Source organism: Corvus cornix, chromosome 1A, assembly GCF_000738735.6.
Source record: "Corvus cornix cornix isolate S_Up_H32 chromosome 1A, ASM73873v5, whole genome shotgun sequence".
NCBI classification, from domain to species: domain Eukaryota; kingdom Metazoa; phylum Chordata; class Aves; order Passeriformes; family Corvidae; genus Corvus; species Corvus cornix.
The window spans coordinates 44,753,447-44,777,997 of NC_047057.1; the positions used below are offsets into that span (position 1 = coordinate 44,753,447).

Below are 24,551 nucleotides of genomic sequence, written 5' to 3' on the forward strand. Positions count from 1 at the left end.
AATAAACTTGGTGCTAAGTAGTGTTTCTAAGGACTATCCCCATGAATGTACTCTCCTACTCCAGAGTCTAGCTTGTGAAATAACAAACCAGTTTGTTATCTTTGTGGAAGCTGCTGTGTAGCCACCTGGCTTGCAAGGGAGATGGTATTTTAAGGGTGAGTGTAACCATCACATTTCAGAGAGGAGGCTGAAATACGGCATGTGGGGAGGCAAGTGAAGTTCCTGTTCTAGCAAGAAAACAACTGCTGCGTCTTTCGGCGTGATTGCATCACGTTCACTTCAGTGTATCAAAATACTACTTGTATTTCAGACCAGTACAAAACCGTAGTAGGATGGTATGGAAACTTAATGATGGCATGTGTAAACATAACTGGAATTGGTTAATTTGCTTTTTACAGCTGGTGTTTGTAGAGATGGAGGAATTTTACCAAATCCTACTTTCTTCCAAAAAAAAGTAAGTCTTTTCACTGCTATTAATTTTCCAGGATTATGCACTGTTGGTACTCGGCCTTCTGTGGAACATCAGTCAACTGTCCAGAATGGGAGCTGGGCAGTATATTTCCCCCAGTCATTGACAGAATAATGCTTTTGCCAAACACTTTCACGAAGGTGTGTTTAGAGATAAAGACCATGTAACTTGAGAAGAGCATGGCATGCTTTGAAGCAGGTTATCATTTTTTAAGACATATGCATAGTAATTTTTTTTTACCAGGATTCAAGAGACTTTTCTGTTTTTATAGGTTTGAACATTTCAATATTTTTAAAGTAAAAGAAAAAACAAACAGCTCTGCTGTGACTCTTTTATCATCTTTGATTTGTGTTTTTGCTGTGACAGGTGCCCAACTCTTTTAATTCAAAGTCATACTCATCTGAGCTTTGCTTTGCATTTCTACTGATACTTAACACCTCCCTTCTATAGGAAGGGCTTTAGGAAAAAACCCAAAAGCTGTGTAGGCTAGTCAGCAGTTCAGATGAACAGTAAATTTTTTGCCTAGCTGTTTTTGAAGTGTCTGTGTCCCTAGTTTTTGAAACTACAATTTTTTTTTTTTTCTTTCAGTAAGGCTAAATCTCTGAATCCCTTAAATGGCAGAGGGCTCTATGGAAGCCTTTATTACTACTAGAGAAAAGTGAAGGCATGGGGTCTCAGGATGCATTAATCAATTACCACCTGGGACTGGAAACAGTTACAATTTTTCAGTTTAAGGCGATGCTACTTTAGCCTGTATGCTGCATCCCTGTGATCTCTCAGCAAGTTTGCAGATGACACAAAGCAGGAGGAGTGGCTGGTAGGCCAGCTGGGGGCACTGCCACACAAGGGGAGCAGGACAGGCCCAGGAAATGAGACAAGAGGAACCTCATGCAGCTCTGCAAAGGGAATCACCACTCCTGCTCCTGGGCAGGAATCACCCCAGGCACCAGTACAGGCTGGGTGGGAAGCAGCTGCCCAGAGAAGGACCTGAGGGACAAGCTGTCCATGCGCCAGTAATGTGCCCTTATGGCAAAGGAGGCCAACAGCCTTATGCCTTAATCTGGTTAAAGGGTGCAGAGCTACTACATGAACTAGTTAAGAACTGAAGCAGAAGCTGTGGAGAAGAGCACCTGAATTAGCTCATCTGTGTGGTGGACTGCACTAATCATCTCTACCCTCCCCCCTCCCTCAATTCGGAGGACTAGAACTCTCTCTTTGTCCTTCCCTTCTCTTGTTCTACCCAAGAGCAGCAATGGGAAGAAAACTGGATTTGCTTTTGCTGAGATAACGATGTCTTTCAGAGAAAGTCTTGAGACTCAGCAATCTTTGCTGCAATGCAGGGGAATAGCTGTAAGTACAGCCTAGGCAATCTTCTAGTAAAGATGGCAGGGTAAGATTCCTTCTAAGGGACTTGAGTATGTGCTTAATAGCAGTGATTGAGACTAATGAACTCTTACACCCAAGTTGTTCTCTACACATCCAAAGACAGACCCTTCCATTAATGCTTGAGTCTCTGGAGACCCCTATGATCTCCTAAGAGATATGCTTGGAAGTAAAAAAAGTATCAGAAGCCTGAAAGGCAAATTTTCTGAGCTATCTGTAAGCAGAGAAAAGGGTTTAAATTACATTCATTTCCTCACCAGCAAGAAGAGCAGAGGAAAGTATTTGAAAGACTCAATAGCCATAATAAGTACATTTGTCAGATCACTCACTTGAGCAGGTGGCTTTTGGCAAAAAAAAAACCAACCAAACCCACAAGCACAAAAAACCCAAGCAACCAAAAATAAAAACCCCAAACCAACACCTGAACTGTTTTGCATACTTAATTAGGATGAGCACAAGACCAAGAAGTTTGAGATCTGAGGCTGCTATGTGCTTGCTATATGCAAGCTATGTGCTATATGCTATATGGCATCGTTCAGAAACAGAAATGATAACAAAAGTAATTTATAAAACCAGCTGTTAAATCGCTGACAGATGGCCAAAGCAGTTGTATAGTTAATGTTAGAAAAAATCTAAAAATTATTTTTAAAAATGTAATGATAGTGTAGGAATTAATTCCAGTCCACACATGCTCTTCTGTCCACATCAAGGCATTTTATTGAGGTAAAACTTTGCAGAAGATGAGGTAACAATTTGCATAGGACTTACGCAAAATAACTTCACAATTAAAATTTAATTGGCATTAACTACTGTATGTGGAGGATTGATGATTCCAGCTTGTTAAATTCTCCTCACTGCACAGTTCTGTTAATGCTAGTGGTAGGACCATGTAGTACAAGGTACAGCAGTTGCGGGTGATGAAACCAGACTGAGAATGCTTTCATGCAAACATTGCAGCTGCTTTTCATCAGCTGTTTGTTAATGGATGACTGAGACAGACAATGCTTGCCACAGCTTAAAGTAAGCTGGTCCAATTCAAGAGAACGGATGCTAATGTTCTTGTAGCAATGATAGTGGGAGGAGTGAGTGTGGTTTTGTTGTTGGGGTGTTACTGAGTTTTTTGCTTGTTTAAGAAAGCTTTTAAATTTTTGGAATAAAAAAGCCCTTGGTTGTTAAATTACTTTGAATTTGGCACTTGAGTTTTAAGTTGTCAGGTTTGTTAAGGCTAAAACATGCAAGTCTTGGTAAAGATACGTTCTTGTGTTATTAAACACTCCCCTTACCATACTTACATGAAAATAACTTCATGCTCTATTTCCTCAAGTCCAGATTTTAAGAAATTCTATCCATGTATCTTTAGTATAGCCATTCAAGCTTGCAAAATAATTTCACAGAAAGTTGCCTTGGAAAAATTCATTTTCTATCTGATATGTTTTAACATTCCTTGCTGGTGAATGTCAATATTCTAAGACCTAGTAGCAATTCCTGCAAGACAGTAAGAATCACGGTATCATTAGAACTATACTATAAAATGTACACAAGCATATACAGAAAATTAACCAGAAAAATATCAGTTGCCCTTTGAAGTAAGTTTTCTAGACCAATTCAAAAATATTATCAAAATACAAAACCAGCTTAAAAAAATAGCCTGAGGTAAAAGTTAAATGCACATAGCAATCTCTTCCTTAAAAAAATAGCTGTATTGAAATTCTAGGTACTTAGTTACTTATTGTCAATAAAAACTTTTACTAACCATTGTAAAGAGTACTTCAACTAATACAAAACTATATAAACATTGAAAAGGTACAATACTGTACTTCCTTTTAAAAATACATAGTTATGACAATTTAAATCTTTACCATACACACAGTTAACTGGCTTTGGATTAGCTGCTACTGTTGTCCATGGAACAGCCAGCTAATTCTGTATGCTGCTGACTTTCAGCTGTGCTGGGACAGGGGACTCTACCATGTCCATTTGCCTGAGTAAGTCGTTGGCTGTAAAACAAAATGTAGGCTTGAGCCTTGCATACTTCTTCCATAGTGCACATGTTGAGTTTCGAATCATTGCAGTGTACCCAAAATCCTACAAAAGGGAAATATACCAGAAAAGAAAGTTATCAGGACACCGATTTTAAGTAACTGCATCATATTTAATAATTAATTAGTGTTTGGTCCCATTTAATGAGTTGTGTACAAATAGTAAACTGTTCCAGTTGGGCTGGTTTATTTGCCTCACTGTTTTAAAAGCCCAGCTTAGCTTCCTCAGATTTACAAGAGAGTTTATAGCTTGAACACATTTAACAAGGCAATACAAAAACTGAATTATTGGTCTACAGAGCTGCACTTCTCATTCCAGGCAGTTCAGCTACAAGTGATTCCCTTTTGCTTTTGAGAAAAGACAGTCATTGTAGGAGTTTAGAATTACGACCCCCCCTTTTCTCCCTCACTGCTCATTTCCCAGCAGGTTCCTACCTCCTTCGGAATTGTAGCAGTAGGCAGTGTAGTGCCCTGAGCCAAATCCTTTCCCATGATGCATTACCACAGCAGACAGGTCGTAGATGAAGCAGTCAGGCAGGAGAGACTTGAGGGATTCCCTGCAGCAATAAGGCTCCATGTTTAGCATTTGATCAAAACTAACATGTACACCAATCTTCTCACGGTGATTGCGTCCTGACCACCTGGAAAGGTAAATCAAATGAAAACTTAAGGTTTTTTTTAAAGAAAGAGCACAGCATTCTGAATTATGTTTTAACACAACATAGTATTTTCACTATTATCCTATGCACAAAATAAATGCTAGGCATTTTTTTCTAGGCTTCTTCTTTCACTTCTTTATTTCAAGGCCTTTTAAATGTGTCTATGGTACCTACTGTTTTCATCTTCTGAAACATCCATCTTAGGATCTGTGCAATGGTGAGTGGGAAGTATTTCCCACCTATTATACCTCTTTGGTATTTCTCATTTATTCTATCTCATTTTCAGTTTCCTTTGTACAAGGGACAGACAGTACTGATAGGCGGGCTAAGAGTTCACAGGGATGCCATGTCCACTTCTGAGGCTAAATGCATTTATGTATTTGGAAGGTTATCTGAGACTTCCACCGAATACAGTCCAGGTTTGTGTATTAGTGATTATGAGCATCCTACTCTACCTCAAGATATCCCAAGATTAATTTTTATCAATAAAGTTCAGAGCAAGGTTAGTAAGTTTTGACCGAAAACAAGAATGAAGTAATTTTGGTACTAAAGTAGCAAGTATCTGAAATCCAAAAAATTAATTCCCTACTTACAACATATCTTACTGATGTTTCAATTGAACAAGAAAAATAAGTTTCCAGTAACTATTTTTCACCACACCAGTAAAGGGAAATGAAACTGATGCTGAAAAACATTGATCCTAAGCAGTGGTAGAGCAAGACTGAATCTGTCTGTTTGCAACACTTTTTTTTGTGGTACTACTTACCTAAACCGTTTAAGGTGTAATCTGAGAACCTGAGGTAGTCGACACACCATAAGCTGCTTCTGAGCTTCTGTGAGTATAACTGGTTTAGAAGAAAACTTCCTTCGTTTTGCTGAGGTCAAACACACAGTTACACAATACAAATCTTGGTAACAGCCTTGTATTTCAGTCTAAGATTTATCCACAGAATTTGTGTGGACCTAAATATCTGTGGTATGTGCCCCCTTAAAAAGGATACACTCTGAGAGCCATTTTGCAAGGATTATTCTATGATGCAAGTAAAAAATACTTGTGGTCACTTACGTTAGTCACCTTAATTTAAAAAGGTGATGGCTTCTTCAGCTGGGAGTATTAGAAACCCCATTAGTGTGTCATGAGGCTGTATCTAAAAGAAGCACCACACTTCAAAACATCTTTTGAACAATTTAATCTTCTAGGGGGCAAGTAACAGCTGTCAAGTGACCACACCAGGACATAACAAGGTCTTTCTTTGCAACACACTTTTAAGACTTCTATTCTCCTACTGTCAGTTTATATTTTACACAGAGAACGTATGCATGAGTACATACTGCCTTTACTCACTGTTGCACTGATCACACGCATATATCTTTCCTTCCAAAGCTTCAGTTTCTGTAAACTTGGCCAGCATTTCTGTCAGCAGACATGGATACTGAGACGACATCTCCTTGCCATTGCAGTGATACCTCTCGGGAAACTCCAGGGACAGGTCCCAGAAAGGTTCTATGGTATTTGATTTATTGTCACAGGTAAGACATGTAACCTGTAAAAAAGATATTTAACCGGCTTCTTACACTCAAAAATTTACTTTGCTAAAAGTGTACCATAACATAGCTCTAAAAAAAGATTCTTTTTCCTAGAGATAACCAAGGATAACCAAAGACAAGACAAAGTCATTTAACAACAGAAATGATACACCTAATTTCTTTTCTCTGAAGCAGCATGTCCAAAACTGTTATCACAAACAAGTAAGTGTTCTTATGTTTTACTGAGAAACAAAAACAGTGTCAAAATGTTCTGTCTGGGACTGTCCAAAAGAAAGCAGCTGGTGAAGTCTCAGGAGTCTTTTCTCCAAAAGGAAAATTTACATGAGAAATTATAATATAGGGTAATTTAAAAATAAATACAAATAAATCAAAAACACATACACACAAAAAAGAAAAACGAAAATAAAAAAAAAAGGAACAGCTGGGGATTTTAAAGTCATATCCTTCTTACTTTGTAAGTCTTCCAGGGAAGCCTGGATTAGGAAGCACACTTCTTCAAAGAAAAATTAACAGGTAAAAATAATTTATTTCTTCTTTCAGTAAGTGGATCCATCGTCACACTAGGGAAAGGACAAGCAGTAAGACAACATAAATAAAATGTAAAGAAGTGAAGTGAGTCAACCTGGAAAATGCAGATACTACAGCAGGGGACAATTAATTTATTATAACATTCAATACTTAGGAAAATAAGGTAAAAGCAGTAGCTCTTCTAAGCTGGAAAGACAACACATTAGGTGTTGCACGCTTCCTATTTAGGAAAACAGCACAAGTTGTTTGAAACAACTAACACAAAGACACAGCAATAAAGGGATGAAAATTCATGTGACATCCAAAGATTGTTATTTCCTTTATGCTGCTGCTGTTCTACATAAATTCAGTGTAGTTCCCTTCAATTTGGTTAGTAAGCCTACACAAGTGTGAAAATACACTCAGTTTTGTTCAGAAGCTCCTTTGTTTTCCTCTGAGGGTTTGCTGTTAGGTCATTATTCAGCCTGCTTTGGTATTTCATGATCATTTATATAAGGACCGATCCATCACCTCATGGTATCTTCCTCCTAGGTGTTCTTGTAAGTGCACTCATTAGCTGCAACAGCTTGTACTCGATCTCTGCATCAGCCACCTAGGGCAGATGTGGATTTGTGTCCCAGCACGAACTTTTAGCAGTACAGTTAGAAAGCTGTTAACTGCTTTAAGTTCTAAGATGAAAATGCCACTGCCTTGTTCTTAGAAAACAAAACTTCAAACTTACATGGCAGAGAAGAGGAGATTCTTCTGTTTTAATTTACCCTGTCAGGAACATCTTTTGTAAGTGCTAACATCTGGCAACGTTTCTAAGCCACAAATTATTAGTAATTCAGAGTAGAAATCTAGACATGGAAGACAAAAAGGTATGTTTGGCCATAGTTCAATCACACTCTAGCTTAAACCCAGAATGACTAATGAATTTCTGCTGTACAAATGGGTAATTTTGTTGGGCCAAAAGTTTATTTAATTGATGAGTTACTTAAGAATTTGTTGCACAGGAATGCACACTTAAGATTAAGGAGCTCAGAATGAAGAACACAGATGACCTCAACACAGATAATTTTAACATGTTCTGAAGTTTTAGTGTATTATATTAATAATCTAGGTTAAGATCTTCTTTCCCAACTAGCTAATAACTACTATCCCAGAGAAAAAGAAACTAATAGACCCAGCTTCCAATTTTTGCCAGTCAAAAAACTGAAGAAGATAAGCAGATACAAAAAAGCTGCTTCTCATCTCATCATGCAACTGTGAGCAAAGCTGATTTGTGGGGACAAAACCCTGTACTGATATACAGCTGCACTTATTTCCTCAAATCCAAGCCAGTCCTCACTGCAGCAGAGTTAAACTCTGGGATTTATGTAGTTGCCCACAGCCCATTAACCCGACACACCCGGGCAAGTGCGGCCAATCCCATCAGCCCCTGTGCCCTCACTGCTCCTGGACACAGAGGGAAAGGACAGCCAAGCACGGCTGCAACAAGGGTAGAAGTGTTTTTCTCAGCCAGGCCTGCGCTTACCAACTGAATTACCCAAAAAGCAGGAGGATTCCTAGCCTTCTGTGCAGTCCATTGGCACTGCCCTGTCCATTGGCACTGGCTTCACAACATTGCCATCACTCTTCTTTCTGGGACTCCTTTATCTCACACCCCATTATCATTCACACAGCACAACGCAGATTTTCTTTTTTCACAAGAGGGACAGAAATTGTAAAAACTGTTCAAAAGTTGGTTGAATGAGATGAGACTTTATAAAACCCAAAACAAAAAGAACCCCAAACGTGAACTCAAAGGGCAAAAACTTTATGCACTTGTCCAGTGTAACTTTGTATAGCGTAAGTATGTACCACAGTGATAGGGAATTGAGTCTACTCTAGCAATCTGGTTAGTGATGTCTATCTTTATGACTAAACTTCACAAACTCAGGGTTTGATTCCACCTTCCCATTATAATTCAGAATTGCTACTATAGGAAGCTTTAGTGCTGTCATTTATAGCAAAGCAAATGAGAAGTTTACATTAGAGCAAAGTAAATTACAGATTTTAGCTAGTCTGAAATCTCTACCTTATGTTCTGCCCTGATCACCCTCTCATGCCTTGAAACATTGGTACTAAATACAATTGTTTGGTTAAAGCTTAGTATTCAATCATGGGCCAAAGGCCAGACTGAAAAGAGCTGGATCAAATTGCTTGATTCAAGCTAAGCACAGAGACTACTCAGACAAGCATCATTGTGGCCACAATAACTTGATGGACAGCCACTGCCCTGGATGGCATTCAGTGTAAATGCAGCCAAAGAAAATAGTTAACATATTGCTGCAGAAAAAGCCAACTTCATCATCAACTGTTTTGCCTATGTTCCCTGCACTTGCATGGAAGAAAGAAAACTCTTAACCACCTCTGCCCCAACTTTTTCTTTGTTGGTCTTAAGAAGAGTAAAGCAGCCAGTCCCATTTTTGTGCTTTCACTAGATGAGACATATATATAACGACTAGTAACTCAATTTTTGCACAGGAAAGTAACTGAATTTGAAGGGGTTCTCTGGAACCCTAAGCAGAATTCATATGACAGTCAGCATAAAAAACCCCAACTGAACTTGCAGTGATAAGCATACAGCATCATCAAAATGATCTTTATTTAGCAGAATAACATAAAGCATAACCATAGCTAACTGTGGTCTGTGATTCAATGGCCTCTTACAGATTAATTTAAAATGTTACTTTCACCTATTTGGAAAACAACTTGACAATCATTTTGTGACTCAGGCTAAACATAAAAGCACAAAGACTAACACCAAAATATAGAAATCAGTATACATGACATCAACTGGTTCTCATCTTTTTAACAGTCTATTCAGTGGGAGACTTAATACCCAGGACTACACGGATCACCCTCAGCATTCTCGCCCAAACTCTAACCCACAGAATACTACCCAAAACTGAAGGCTTTCAAACAACTCAAAAACTGCACACTTCCCCTTTTCTCAGACAATCTGTCCTGAAATACACTTCAAGAATAGTTTACATACTACACTGGTTAGAACCTACTTCACTCTCTGGGATTTGGCATAGTCATTTCTCTGACCGCTGCATGCTGTTATTCTGCCATGCTGAGCAGGAGCAGAGCAGATGCTCAGATTCCACCTTAAAAATGATCAGGAAGTAATCAAACTGCTTAGGATGTTTTAAGCATGCCTAGAGAGTATCAAAAGCTAGTTCTTACTAGGCACTGCTGTAAAAAAATATTGGAGCCAATTTTTCTGAACTCTGAGAAGTTTGCAGATGACACAAAGCAGGAGGAGTGGCTGGTAGGCCAGCTGGGGGCACTGCTACACAAGGGGGAGTGGGACAGGGCCGGGAAATGGGACAACGGGAACCTCATGCAGCTCTACAAAAGGAAACATCGTTCTGCTCCTGGGCAGGAATCACCCAGGCACCAGTACAGGCTGGGTGGGAAGAGAATGACCTGGGGGACAAGCTGTCCATGAGCCAGTAACATGCCCTTATGGCAAAAAAGGCCAAGAGCCTCTGCAGCTGCAGTTGGCAGAGCATCACCAGCAGGTCCAGGCAGGTGATCCCTCCCCTCTCCTCAGCCCCCACACAGCTGAAGTGCTGGGCCCAGTGCTCAGAAAAAAGGGAGATGTGGATATGCTGGCCTGAGTCCACCAAAGGGCCAGGAAGATGATGAAAGGCCTTGGACATACCTGACCTATGAGGAAAGGCTGAGAGAGCTGGGACTGTGCAGCCAGGAGAAGGGAGCTCAAGATGGATTTCATCCTTGTACGAGAATTTCTGCTTGCATGATTTCTGAGTGCAAAATAACATCTGCTATTTCAATTTCTGGATTTTTAGAAATACACCTGTCCCCTTCCTTGCTTAATATAGACAGAGTTTGAAATAAACATACTTTAAAAACTGGCACGTATTTAGTTGGTACCATTTAAAAAAACACAAGCCAAAAAACTCTTGAGAGAGACAACAGCTAACATACTTGAGCTCTTGAAGTGTACTTTAAAGATCTGTGAGCCAGTGTCAGTCAGTTTACCACTGCCACATGAGTTCACAGCACAGTAGTTTCTCCTTTCCCATTGAAGGACTGAGGACAGGAGAGAGTAAGGACCTCCCACAAGAGTACAAGCACTGAGGGATTGAAAACACCTAGTATTTTAATAGACATATTGGCATCTACTCAGAGTCCCAATGGGTTTGAGAGGTATGAGCCACTCTCTCCAGACAATGGCTGCAGGAAGACTAGCATGTGAGCAGACAACAGAGGGGAAGGGTTTTGCAACTATAATGCAGATCTTTACTTCTCTTAGATGTACCAGGTATTGAAGTTTCACAGTCAGTACTGCAAAGTAAAAAGCTGAAATCCTAAAAGAGGTATTAGAATAAACGTAAAATAAAACCAGAGGCAATTTGCTCATGCTGTTTCTGGAGTTACCCACTACCTAGTCTAGTACTCCATAAAATAGTAAAATATTTCAAGCAGTAGATGAAGAAAACTTACTTTAAATTAGCTGAGAACATAGCAAAACAAAAACAACTACCTCATATAAAACGTGCAATTGTTTTGACATCACCCAAAACTTTTTCTAGTTATCAAAAAGTAGCCTGCATAAGATTCTCAAACACTCAGTTTTCTGCTTTCTTTATTTTATATCCTAAATTCAGTTAGTGCTGAAGCAGGCAGCACTTCAATAGCAACAGACTGATGGGAAACTCAGGATTATTACTTCCCTTCAAGTTCAATTAGAACTAGAAGGGGGAAAATGTTTAGCTGCACATGTGAAAGTAATGCGATACCTAAGCAAACACACAGCTTATCAGCACTGTAAGGGATCCTCTGCGTACTTTATCAAGAGTAGTTCATGGTACTCCTGAAGTTTGAAGGTCAGGAAGACTGACTTCACGGTACGTGATTATCTCACAGAATCTCGTAACTTGAACTTATATTTTCTATACAAAAGGCCAGTAAACATAGCAACATTTTAGGGGTTCTAAAATGGAAGGCAACTGCACACAGAAACACGCTTCTCAAGTCTCCTTCTTCAATGAAGTAGGATGTAAAAGTGCAGCTGGGAACGGCTCCAACTATCTTCTAGAGAGAAATTGTAATATTGTCACAGTATTACATATTACTTTATTTTTATTACTATATTTATCACAGTATTACTTTATTTTATAGGTAGATAAAGTTAAGCCTAGAAGGACTAAACATACACTCCTTGTTTTTAAGAGCTAACACTGTCAAAGATGTGATGACACAGCAAGAAGTTTGGGGGTTTTTTTCAGCCCTGAATAGGTGTTCTCTTGCTTTTTTTGTTAATTTCATTAAAGCAGTTCTGACAAATGCCTAGTGAAATCATGACATAGGAATCTTACTGAGGAAAGGAAAATAATTGCCTAACAGAGTTTATAAAGGTCATGTTTCCATGTGCAAACACCGGGGACTAAATCATTAAGATGACCTGAATATATTTTACAAAGAAGAAATGTAAATCTTCAGGGCTTACTTTTTCCTTATAATATTTATTATGTTCAAAACCACAAGTGAAGACTAAACTAAAACAAAGGAGTGGCAGAAGACAAAGGGAACACTGGGAGTGTAAAGTGTTAGACAGTCTGTGGGAACTGCCTAATGAGCCGGGGAGAAATTACTACAGATAACAGCCTCAATACTCTTTTCCTTGTTCCTCTCACTTCAGGCATTCTTGAGATCATCAAGGCTGTATTTTGCACATAGACATCGAGAAGCTGCAGTTAGAGCTGTACAGCCACAGAAGTCACAAGATACCTCAAAACTGTTTAATTCCCTTTCCGTTTTACTCAATAGTGTGGAAGTGAGGGGTGTTTGTTTTGTTTTGTATTGCTTTGGGGTTTGTTTGTTTAGTTTACTCAATAGTGAATTCTCACTACTCCCCTCCTGGTCTCAGGAAGGTGGGAGGGTTTCTAGTCACAAACCTCTTCACGGAAAGCTAAAAATATGTGAAAGAAGTAGTTATTACTGAAATGATGCTGTGTCTTTATAGCCTTGAAAATCCTTACCAAAGCAATGAATCCTGTAAGGAGGTTTGGAACACAAGCAAACCTTGTCAGTATTCCTAAAAAATTACCTTATTTGCTAACAAAATTGTTATTTTTGGAGAGGAATGGGATTTTCAAACAAAAAAGCACTTTAATGACATAAAATACTAAACACTTCCAGTTGTGCAACACTGATACACGATATGTACTACCGAAGGAAAGGAAGCATGCCAACAGAAGTGCTCGTACACTGGGCCAGATGGAAGGTAGCTGGTGATCTGGTTTTATTGCTAGATCTAACAGTTTCCAGTAGTTTCACAAAACCTAGGATGACTGAAGGCTATATGCTGCTAACAACCCTGTTACCTTACTATGAAGTTTACAGGTATCGTAGCAGTAAACGATCCTTAGTCAAACACCACTTGGATTTCTAGCTTTACATATTAAAACATTAAATCATCAATCAAATAGTCAGAACAGGCATTTTTGTGTTAAACCTTTTCTTTACACACAGTATTCATCAAATGCTTCTGCACTCCCTCAGTAACATATTCATGTATACTACAGATCCATTCCAGGAACCAGGAATTTCCCAACTTCTGTTCCTCCTGCAATGTGGTTAGTTTTTAGATTAATTCAACAGAAACAAGCATTTGTTTGTTCAGTCACTACTCAGACATTTGTACACACACACTGTTGGGATATGCATAACAGTAAGTGAACACACTGAAATACTTAATGGGGAGCTGAGAAGTAGAAAATAAAAAAAAGAGAGTAGTCATGCAGAAAGAAGGAAAACCACCATTGCCTCCCCACACAAATTTGGTTCCTGTGTTGACAGAGCCTTCTGTATCTTTGTGTTGTAACAGAAAAGAAGTATTAGTATTTCTGTACATAGAATCATGACATGCAATTACTCACTGGTAATCAATCTCAAATTCAAGCTATTTAGTGAAAAAATATCCTGTTTGACATCCATTACCTAATCAGTTTCCACTTACACGAGATTAACACATTCCTTAACACCTCTTGTCTAGTATCACTATAGTGATAAGCCACATACTTAAAATTGTAAATTCTTTATTCCTCCAAATGAGTTGGTGCTTAAAAGCAAACACAAATATTTCTCAGTAGGTGGAAAGGTGCATTTTAAAATGACAAATTTAAGACTTTTATGAGTCTTTGGGTATTGGGTTTGCACGGCCTGTTTTTTCATAGCGGTAGGGGCTACAGGGTGGCTTCTGTTGAAAATGTGTAATATTTCTTCTGAAACTGTGTAATATATCCTCACCATCCCCCCTCAATAGTTATAAGTGTACAAACCTTTGAAGTATGTCCATCCCTGACTGACTAGTGTAAATCCAGAACCACAAATCATTAAACACCTTTTAAAAAGTAATCATAAAGCATACCTGACTTAATAGCTGTCCATGAAAAATGTTGTTAACCACATTCAAAACCTGCTTTATAAGTTTTCTTTGAGAAGCAGGGATGAGAGCTGGGTATCTGGTCCCTGTAGTCTCCAGTTCCTGCTGTACTTTATCCAAAAGTTCACAGAGAAATTCCTGAGCATCTTGTTGGGCATACCCTCTGAAGGCTGGAATTAGTCTCCACACAGAATGAAGCATGGCAAAAGGAGACACCAGTGCCCATTTGCCAGACCACATAACCTGGAATAGAGTATGCAACTCATGACAGAGAGAAATATGCTTTGAACTGGGCTCCCTGGGCTGAATGAGTTCCATACTTTTTGATGCTCCTCCACTTAATCCAGAGGATAAACTAGGCCGCCTCACAGCATAAGATCCCTTTACTTTCTCTTGGGTCTCATTCACGTGTAATGTTGAGGCAGCTATTGACAGGTGTTTGGACGAAGATCTTGTTTTACCACTGGTTGCTGTTGCCAGCAGTTCCTGAGTTTGGTTGAGATCAAGCTTTAAAAAGCATTCTCGAAAAATAAGTAAGTGACTTAATACCTGCAGGACAGAATTCATATAGCATGTGTTTCCCAGGTTTCTCAGTCCTGTTACTCCAGGAGTCACTGTGGGCCTTCGTTTAATTGGAGAGTCACTTATTTTTCTCAGTCTCAGTTCATTGGAGGTATATGTTTCTTTCAACTCTGCCACAGATTCCATGTTCTGTGGTGTTTTCTGAGGGCAGAGTTCTGTTTTTAAGGACATTCTAATCTGATTTTGTAAACGACTGCTCTTTCTTGGAGGCATCTTTTCCATCTCTGCTTTCAACTCACGTTTTCGTTCTTGTCTTCTCTTCCTAGCTTTGTCCTTTTTCAGCTCTGCTTCTTCTCGATGTCTTTCTTCTTCCAAAATCCTTTTTCCAGTAGGTGTCAACTCAAGCCACGATCTGAATACTTTGCCAAGTACTGCACGCCGTCGGTGCCAGAGAGCTGTGAACATTCGATCTTCATTCCGAAGCATGGCTTGGGCACCACCATGTGAAAGGTAGGAATCATCACTTGTACCCATAGAACGCAAAGTCCTCCCACTTCGAGTAGTGCACTCATAGTTCTGACTCTTGATTGCACTTAATGTACTCCGCAAGAGTTTTAGATCACCGGTTGCGTTATCATTGAGAACGTAATCGTCGCAGAGATAACAGAAAACATACAGCTCATTTACTTCCAATGCCACTGGGTGGCTGCTCTCCTGAAAGTGCTTTAGTGCATGTTCCTCGATGTATCTTCCACACGCCACATGCGAGCAGCTGAGGCACGCCCACACAGATTCTGTAGTATTGCAGTCCATGCAATGCCATTTCTGAGGATTGAGAATGGAGTGATCTTGAGCCAGTCGCAGACGTCCTACGTGCTTACACTTATCCATTGTTAGAACTGAAATTGCAGAGATATGCTGGCAAAACACATCATCCAAACTATTTTCTGTCCATGATATTTCAATCTGCAACTAAAAAAGAGAAAGTTATAGTTCATAAATACCCAACTGTATCTCTTTTACAGGAGCCAGTGTACCAAATTCATGTTGAGGTTAAGATCACAATCATCATCCAACTGAGTCCCACCAAACACATGAAAGCAATCAGTCATGTGGAGCCACACTCACAAACTCAACACCTTCAACAGCAGTACGACATTCACACTAAATTGCCTCCATACCACTGTTTATATTCCCAGCGCTTTGTGGCCCAGGACTGAAGCATACTAAATGCTACACTTTAGACCCAGTTTGTTCTTTTTTATTAAGGGGCACTGATTTTGTTAAAAGATACTGTTACAGAGTTCAGACACAAACACAATTTAAAGTGAGAAAGGTTGCTCAGAGCAGCTGAGGAAGCCCCCCAAGCCTAGAAGTGTTCAGGGCCAGGTGGGATTGGACTTTAAGCAACTCGGTCTAATTGGAGGTGTCCCTGCACACAGCAGGGGACTGGGGGACAGGATCTTTATGGTCCCTTCCAACTCAAACTATTCTGTGATGCCAAAATTCTCCTATTAATTCTATCCCTAAGCATACAGGTGCAGAAGTGCAAAGTTCACTTAAATTTATTATGTTTACACAGTGCCAACAGTTCAGACAAACGAGGCTTTATACAACTCAAGCCCTTAATTAACCCATTCCTTTAATTAACTCACTGCCCCTCTGTGCTCAGTAAACCTCATTATACCATTTCTACAATAATGTATCTTAAGTATCTACATTTTAACACGTCATCCTAACACCTCTGAAAGAGTAACTTGGCAAAGCAGAACTTGATTTCTTGAGACAGAAACACCAGGAGGTGTCTACATCAGTTACTACAAACTTTATAAGAACTTTCTAATCCAGGTCTTCAGAAGATCATTTAAAAATCTGGCTGGCACTGGCTCATATCCTTTATTAAGTTTGTATGGTTGTGTTTATTTATTCAAAGCTGCTGGTTTTGCTTCCTCCTATAAGGTGCATTTACCCAGAGAGTGTCTGATTTGCAAAAAAATTGAAGAGACAGTGTTTTTCTCTTGCTTGTTTTTACCATTTTCTTTGACTATCTCGTTTAGCTATAACATCTAGAGAAAAATGATAATGGTGCTATAATGCATCAGGAAGTGATTACATGTGATCTGGGGCATTTGTGCCTACCACGTCACTGAACAGAAGGGCCAAAGAGCACACAGCACCAGTACCATTATGCACAGTGCTTGCCAGATGAAACAATTAATTCACCTGAGGAGTTCAAGGCTTTGTCAAATATTCAGCCTATGCCAAGTGAGATGAGTTTGCCATTACAAATGCATGCTCTGGACCTGACCTAGGCTGTCCAATAGCAAGGTCCTGGATTCTTTCCAGGTAAATAAACTATACTACAAAAGTACTGAGTGCTTTACACAACTCTGGACAGAGCCAAAAAAACTATATTCCAGCTATTAGCCTTAAACATGCTAATATTTATCAATTTCTACAGTCCTGAAACACACAAGAACAGGTTACTCAATACAGAGCAGAGGTTTAGTGTAAGCTAAGCTTTAGATAGAGGGAATCCTAACGTACAATGACATGACACCGCTAAGGAAGGGAAACAGGTTGGTTCTAGCCAGCTAGAACAGAAACTCTAATCTTCATCTGGTATTTTGAGAAAAGCTGTCCTTAAAAGACTCAACAAAAAATGGCTTTGTTTGGTTAACTGGCCCATGGCTAGTGCCTTTTAAAATGTTACAATACAGATATCAACATAAGAGCTGTAATAAGTCTCTAAGCACATAATCTGCATCCAGCATTGCATGTGTTGTATAGAATTTATTCTGTAATGAAGAAAAGCTTGAACCAGTTGTAGAGAAACTAAAGAAGTGTACACAGTTTTACATGCCCACATTAATCTCTCATTCATTCTGGCTAAGAGTTGTCTCCAGTCCATACCCACTGCACTGAAGAATTTCAGGCAGCATGAACTCTGGGGAGCAATTCAGCAACTCCCAGATCAAGTACCAGCCACAGTGTATTAGGGGAGGTTGAGATCCCTTGTGTGCTGTGGTCACAAAAGTAATGGCTTGCTTAACTTTTCCATCTTGCTTGCACTCATAACGTTCATTCCTTCTAAAAGGCAATCTATCTGTAGGCTGCCAATTAGATTCTTTTACAAATAGCTGTGCAGAGTAAGTTTGCTTTTCATATTGTCTTCATAAATAAGACCATCAGCATTATCTCATGTCTTCTAGTCTGATAACCTCTTTTCCCCAAAGAAGTGGAACTTTTATAACACTGATAAAATTCAGGATAGTAGTATGTATGTAAAGTGTGCTGCAGTAATTCAATATGGTATTTTAAGAGAATTTTAAGTGTCAAGACTCATTTTTGTGGTTTTGGGCTAACATAAATAGATTCTACTGCATAACATATTAGTAACGGTCCTTTCCAGCAGACCAGAAAAGAACACTAAACCCTGCCTTCCCACAGGGCTGTCACACACAGCAATGCTGTCAGTCAGAGGAATCTGACAGGTCAACTCTTTCTGGATTTGTTAAAGTCACCGTGTAAAACCTGTGGCTTATTTTTCCTTCCTTTTAATATTATATGGTCAGATTATTTTTTTTTTGCACTTTTAAAAACATTCTCAAGACTAAAACTGCTTACATGCCTCATTTTGAGCAGATACTGGACTGAGAACAAAAGTAATCCACTGATCTCAGGACGACCACTGTGTAAATCAGGACTGCACATTCAAGCTCTTCATGCAAAAGCAGCACAATTCTACGAAAGCGCAAGATCAGCACCTTGAAGGGAAAAGCCTAAAAGCCCCAGCTCCCCCACCAGCAACCAAGCCAGCATGACATTTTCCCACCTACGTCGATGTGTGGAGAAAAGAGACAGGGTGGAAGGGGGAGGGGGAGGAAACATCTTAGCACGGGAGAGAGAAGTCTTTCTTTGACAAAAAACGTGAAGAAATCAAAATGCAGTTTGGTCAAAAAGACAGAAATATCTGAAAAGACTGCAAAAAAGCTTAGAGTACAAAACTGAAACCAAGAAAACTTCAGATGAATGTCAAGCAGCACACTGACATCATGAATGTTTGAAGTACTGAGACTGCATCAACTCACATTTAAAAACTGTACCTTAGAACCAAAACTTGGCAAAAAATGTCAGGGTGAAAACAGGAGTGAAGTGACAGATAATGGTGGAAGAAATAGGAAAAATACTGCATACTCATTCCCACACTTACTAGAACGCTGCAGCTAGAATAAAATAGTACAAGCTAATGCTCCAATGTTAAAATTCCCTAAAGGAAGTTATTCAGCACTAGTTTCTGCATTCTTCTCTCCTGAGGTTCAGTTCTGTGCACACACACAAAGAAACTTTGAATTAGTTGACCAGCACTTCAGAGATCAAGCCTCCCTGCCCCCCCCCCCCGTGTTCTTACCACAGACCTGAGCTGAAGTACTAAGCAAAATAACAACTACTAGCATATAGAATAGTACTGTTGAAAGCATTAAGTTGTCTGGAAACAGATACACAGAAGTTTTTTCTTGCAACAAAGTTTCACAAGCTAAAAACAAAGGTATATAGAAAAGGATTTTTTTGTTGTACCAGATCTCAGCCTTACTGACATGCTCGTTCCTTTTGTTCCACTCAAGAATGGCTGGCAAAATGTACATTTTTGGATAATTCATGAGCTGAAAAAGTAGTTGATGCCAAAATCAACTTAGAAGTCACTAAAATTGATTATTTTCTTCCATTTCTGTTCCATGCAAACAAGAATTCAAGATTTTAAGACTTTAAGGTTCATTTTCACAGCTGATTAATTTATAAAATGTAACTATAAATATAAACAAAAGGATGTATTTTTCCCTTAGTCACTACCTGTGTAATTAATTGCCTGGCACATAAATGAGAAGTCTCAAGCATTAGACTAGAAATGCACTACATAGTTTTACAATTAGATATACACGTGTGTATGCTCTTGTGCCCCATTCATATTCTGGCTTTTAAATCAGATGACCGTTTACCAACTGATTTTCATCAGGTTCAGAGTACCTGTTGAATATCTGAAAACACAGGAATCATGGGTACTTAAACAACTCAAAGTTTTAGATAACAAGTACACTAACTAGAAGGCAGTACTAGAAAGTACTGCTTTAATGCTTTTTCAAACGAGTTTTCTTTAACAAAACAACTCAACGAAACACTGATGTGCGTAACTTCCAGCTGCAGTACAGTCCTGCAGGAGTAACAGTTTAGACTTGAAATCAAAGCAGCACTTCAAAAAGAAATTTTATGAATTATTTCCGATTTCTAACAGAAGAGCCTTTGACAAGAAATCCCCCAGTCTCCCTCCCCTGGAGCCGTGCAGATCGCCATTTAACTTTTTTTTCTCTATTTTTTTTTTACCAGCTAAAGAATGTATATCCAATGTGCTGCCTAGAAGTGGTCGTTTACCCCAGGACACCACAGACAGCGGTACAGCTTTACATTCGATGTCTACTACTGCAAAGAACCGCGCGTTTCCTGCAGTGGAGACTTCACGATAAACAATACAGACCGAAGTACTTTCACACAAGCACGAAAAACACTGCATTTCTTACTGGTCTGAAGTTACACTTGACAGTTCTCTCTGTTTAGAAAAACGAGCACCTCTGACTGCCCTGACAGCTCCTGTTCTGACAGCCCCTGCAAGCAGACACCCCGGCTACGCTGGCCCGGGGCTCGGTGCCTTTCCCGCAGAAGGTCCGGCGCTTCCCGGCGCACCGCGACATGGCGCGACTTCGCCTCTGGCCACCACAGCCAGGAGCCGAGAGCGGCGGGCCCCGCTCACCGCCACCCTCCGCTCCTCCCCAAGCTCTCCCTCACCTCGACGTCCTCCCGGCCCCTCAGGGACGTGGAAGGGAGCGGGCCCCAAGCAGGGGTTGCCCGCCACACACCGAGCGCGGCAGGAAGGCGGCAGAACCCCTGCCGGTCCCAGGGTCTCGCTCCCCCGACCCCATGCCTTGCCCGGCTCGCCCCCGCGACAACGAGCGCCTCCTCCTCAGGTGCCCCTCCGCAGGCACCGCGCCGCCGCTACCGTCCCTCCCCGGGGAAAAGGCGCCGCTGTCTCCCGCCCCGCGCTCCCCTCCGCAGGGCACCTGCTCCCCGCAGGCCGGCCCCGGGCGGGCTGGCAGCGCCGCCGCGCCACTGCCGCTCCCGCCCCCGCCCGCCGGTCCCGCACGCACCCTTCACCCGCCGCCATCTTGGGCGCCCCGAGCCGCCGCCGCCTCAGAGCGGCCCCTCCACGACGTCAGTGCCGCGCGGGGCCGCCCCCACCCGCCCCACACCCCCGCCCGGGCGGGGAGCGCAGCGGGCGGCGGGGGGGGCCGCGGGGAAACGCGCGGCGGGGGAGCGCCGCGAACATCCCCGCACTCGCCCACCACCCGCGCCCCCGCGGCCGCTCCGGGCCCTGCCGCCGCCCCGCGCCCACCTGCCCATCGCCATGTGCCGGCGGCGGCTCTGTCACCAGATTTGTAGTGGCAACCGAAGTCCTTCCCACGTCTCCTCCCACCTCCCCCGGCCTCCCCCGCCCGCCGGGCCGAGCGGGCCGGTCCCGCGGGGCCGGACGCGGAAAGGCTGGCGGGGAGCGGCGGGCGGGTGTCAGGAGCCGGTTCCCGAGGAGCTGAGGAGCTGCCACTGCCCCGGCCCGTGCCCGCGGGGCACCTGCTTGCCCTGGGGTGGGTCTGTACCCAGCCGGGAAGAAGCGGGGTCTTGGACCCCCCAGGAGTGGGTGTCCAGATTTCTTTCCTACATTTTCACCCGTGATTTGTCATCGGTGGCGTCGTCCTCATCCCAGCACAGCGGGAGCTCTGTGGGCTGTGTGAGCTGAGCGAGACCCGCCCGGTGGCTCCCCCGGCTCGCCGGTGCTGCCAGGAGCCATCTCTGGCCTGGCCGCTGCCCGGATGTGACAGTCACACACCGTACCGGGGATCTCAGCCCATGAAACTCCTTCATATCATATCTCCGTGCATGTTGTTTGTGGAAACTTCTGCAAGGCAGCTCACGTGATAAAAAACCCCAATCTCTTATCAGGTCCCTGTTACCCATCTATTGAGTACTTTTTCACTCTCAGGTTTCATTACAGAAACTTAAATAGGCAAAAGACTTGTAAACTAACATCCTGCAGATGTCCTGTTTGGTAAATTTGATGCGTCTTTACACTGATACTTTTAGAACTAAAGTTTCTGAAGTGCAGCCAGCTGTTTCTAGCTGCTTTCCAGTTCTGCCAAAGCTGAATTAATTTACACTTGTGCGTGGCTTCTGCTCTGCCCTGTGTAGGGCAGGCTGTGTTTGGGACAAGAAGAATCTTGTGAAAACCCCCTCCTGACTGGGCAGCATCACTTTTTGCTGGAGAAGGTTGGCTTGTGGTTTATGTGAACCTGCTCATAAAGTCAGTGTGGGGTGCTGCTGGCCATTGCAGAATGTGGTTGTGATGTGTGTGATGCTGCTTAGCCACCATAAACGAGTAGTGATTTGATGCAGAGTGTGAGCATTTCAGATCCCCCGCTCTTGTTTTGGATCCATTATGCCTTAGGATATTTTCATGACAGCATCAAAATCTCTCACATCTGTTTCTGTGTTTCTAGTTGTGTCATCATAGAAAATGTGTTTCAGTTTAAAAGTTGAAATCTATAGGCCCTGGTTGCCTCAATTCTGCTCCAGTAGTGCATTCCCATTCTTTCTGTTTCTAATGAGACTGCTGAGACGGTGTTAGCAGGATGTGGCCAAGAGGCACAATTCCATTTGTCTGCAGGGTCGCTTTATCACGGTGCTTTCAGAAGGTCATAAAAAATGTATACAGATGAAGTCACAAGGCTTCAGATGTATTTCAGATTTCTAACTTTAAAGTGAAATACTGTTGCTTAATCAAAATATTTATGGAAATTGTTCATGCTTAGTGATTCCACATGTTTGCATTTCCCCATTAGATGTTTTAAAACAACTTTAACAATTTTCACATAACTATTTTGTCAAGTTCCTATCTCCGTCTTTAACAGTAGCAGTTTCTTCTTGATTCATAGTTGGCAAACTAATCCTTCCATGCTTTTTCTTGCTAGAATCCTATTACTATTCTCACACTCATGATCTCAGTCCAGTTCTGTGTGCGTGTCTGTGCGTTGGCTAAGTGGATGTTGGATCTGCTCTCAAGACCAGACTGACTCACCATCCCTTCTGAGACCTCTTCACCTGCCTTTGCAGGCTGCTCTCACCAGGGCTCCGCAGCCCCGGGAGCCTCTAGAGGGCGAGTCCAAGCTTCGGATGCCTCCGCACACATTGGAGGTCTTGTCCACGTTGTCTGGGCGAATGAAGTACAGGTGAGACTCATGCTATTACCATCCAGGGCACTGAGAAATAATCCCAAACCCTGTTTTTCCTAAGCATCTAGAGGAGACTTTGATCTTGGGCTGCTCACAGGAAGGCTAAGGCCAGCAATGCAAATGGGAAATGGTGGCTCTCAGCCATGCACATACTTAACTCTAGTCGAAGCTGTTGGCTCACTCAGACACAGCCTGAGGCCTTGTCACCAGCTCCCTTTACATCCTAAATGGCCACTTTAATTAGCTATTCACAAAGTGATTATGACCCTGAAAAATTCGTTTTTATTTATGCCAATTTTAAATGTTGGTAGTCTATCATCTCTCTAACACCCCTCTCTCTTTCATCAAATAGCACCTATATTTTGAAACCCTGTTCAAGTGATAACAGAGATTTGCCATGTCTCTGCTATCTCTGCAGTATCTGATTTAACGCAGAATAAAGTTAATATTTTTTTTATTTTCTTGTTTGTGTGTGATTTCCCTGTGTTAATGGACAACATTTCAGCTGATACTGACTAAGCACATTTCATACCCTTATTGGGTTAAGGCAGACTTCAGTCTCTGTTCCTGCCACATTGGGTAATCCATTGCAAAATATTGATTTGGAGCTGGGATTTGGCTTCAGCATAACAAGTAAGTCACTGAATTGCTGTGCGCTGCTCTTACCATATGCGCCCTGCTTCATGTGTGCCTTTAGTGACAGCCTGCTTAAAATTTTTCAGCTTCCTTTAACCTTTCTCTGAGTCATGTATTTATTCTTCTAAATAGCATCCACCTTAAAAACATTCAAGGTTGATAAGAGAATTCCTGAGCCTTAGGGGACACATAATGAGACCCAACTCCTTTCCACCATCCAGACATTATAGCTAGAATGTTGTGATTTATTGAGACAGACAGAAATTGATTTCCCAAATGTAGTTTAATTCAAAATTCATTCAGCGTTTATGAAAATGGATGACAGATACAGAATATATTGTCAAGAAGCAAGAAAATGTAATAAATCCCTATGAGCAATGTAACCTCCTATTATGTGTGAAAACATACTCTGGAGGGGAAAACCACCTCTAACTGAAACACCACCTCTGACTTAATGTTAAAGTGTTCCAATATGGCAAATAGTTTTGATGTATTTTTAAATGGTTGCCAGAATTATATACAACTACTGCATTAATACAACTGGAAAAAAAATTGTTTAGTGCATTTGGCAGAAGGAAACATCATAAGCTATTATTCCAAGTGAGGCATCTAAACTTTTGCAAATGTACGAAATTTCAAATTTCTGTCAAATATAAACACAATTATAAAATAGTAATAGTTTTTGATATTCCAGAACAACAAAGTGGTAGGCTAACCAAGCCTTCTGAGTCTATCTGAAAAGAGAGTTGATGTGATACCAGGTGTCTTTGTCTCCACGAGGTTTGGGTCTGGTATTATGGTTTGAATGCTCAAAACTGATGAAAAGGGAAAGAGAGAAAGTCTTACGTAAGATAAATAAAGCCAAGCAAGCTTTAAACAAACGTGGAGTCATCTTTTGCTCTTGCTGATGTGAACACTTTTACTTGTTTGCAGCTCCCCAGTTAGGAGTGGTGCTCCTGTGTGTCCCTGGTGCTTGCAGGGTATGATGTC

General features: G+C 41.3%; 1 protein-coding gene across 5 annotated transcripts; it reads right to left on the minus strand.

Moving 5' to 3' along the window:
- Positions 1-2,546: 2,546 nt before the first annotated feature.
- On the minus strand, positions 2,547-21,098 carry USP44 (ubiquitin specific peptidase 44). Of its 5 annotated transcripts, none has more exons than XM_039570917.1 (6): positions 21,038-21,098; positions 14,059-15,567; positions 5,896-6,094; positions 5,317-5,425; positions 4,327-4,532; positions 2,547-3,937 (listed from the first exon to the last, which is right to left on the minus strand). In XM_039570917.1, the coding sequence occupies exons 2-6, from the start codon at positions 15,484-15,486 to the stop codon at positions 3,738-3,740; spliced, it is 2,142 nt and encodes a 713-aa protein (XP_039426851.1). In that variant the 5' UTR covers positions 15,487-15,567; positions 21,038-21,098; the 3' UTR covers positions 2,547-3,737. The 5 variants fall into 5 exon arrangements, with proteins under 5 accessions (XP_039426851.1, XP_039426848.1, XP_039426849.1 ...); XM_039570914.1 differs by lacking the exon at positions 21,038-21,098 and adding an exon at positions 20,793-20,853; XM_039570915.1 differs by lacking the exon at positions 21,038-21,098 and adding an exon at positions 20,793-20,817 and having other exon boundaries at positions 14,059-15,561.
- Positions 21,099-24,551: the final 3,453 nt, after the last annotated feature.

Bases quoted from the DNA above. Each gene is read 5' to 3' on its own strand.
- USP44 (XM_039570917.1), bottom strand. From the start codon at position 15,486: ATGGATAAGTGTAAGCACGTAGGACGTCTGCGACTGGCTCAAGATCAC. The intron at 4,533-5,316 runs GTAAGTAGTACC...TTACCTTTCCAG, and splicing joins TTACACCTTAAACGGTTTAG to GTGGTCAGGACGCAATCACC. The intron at 3,938-4,326 runs GTAGGAACCTGC...TCCCTTTTGTAG, and splicing joins CTGCTACAATTCCGAAGGAG to GATTTTGGGTACACTGCAAT.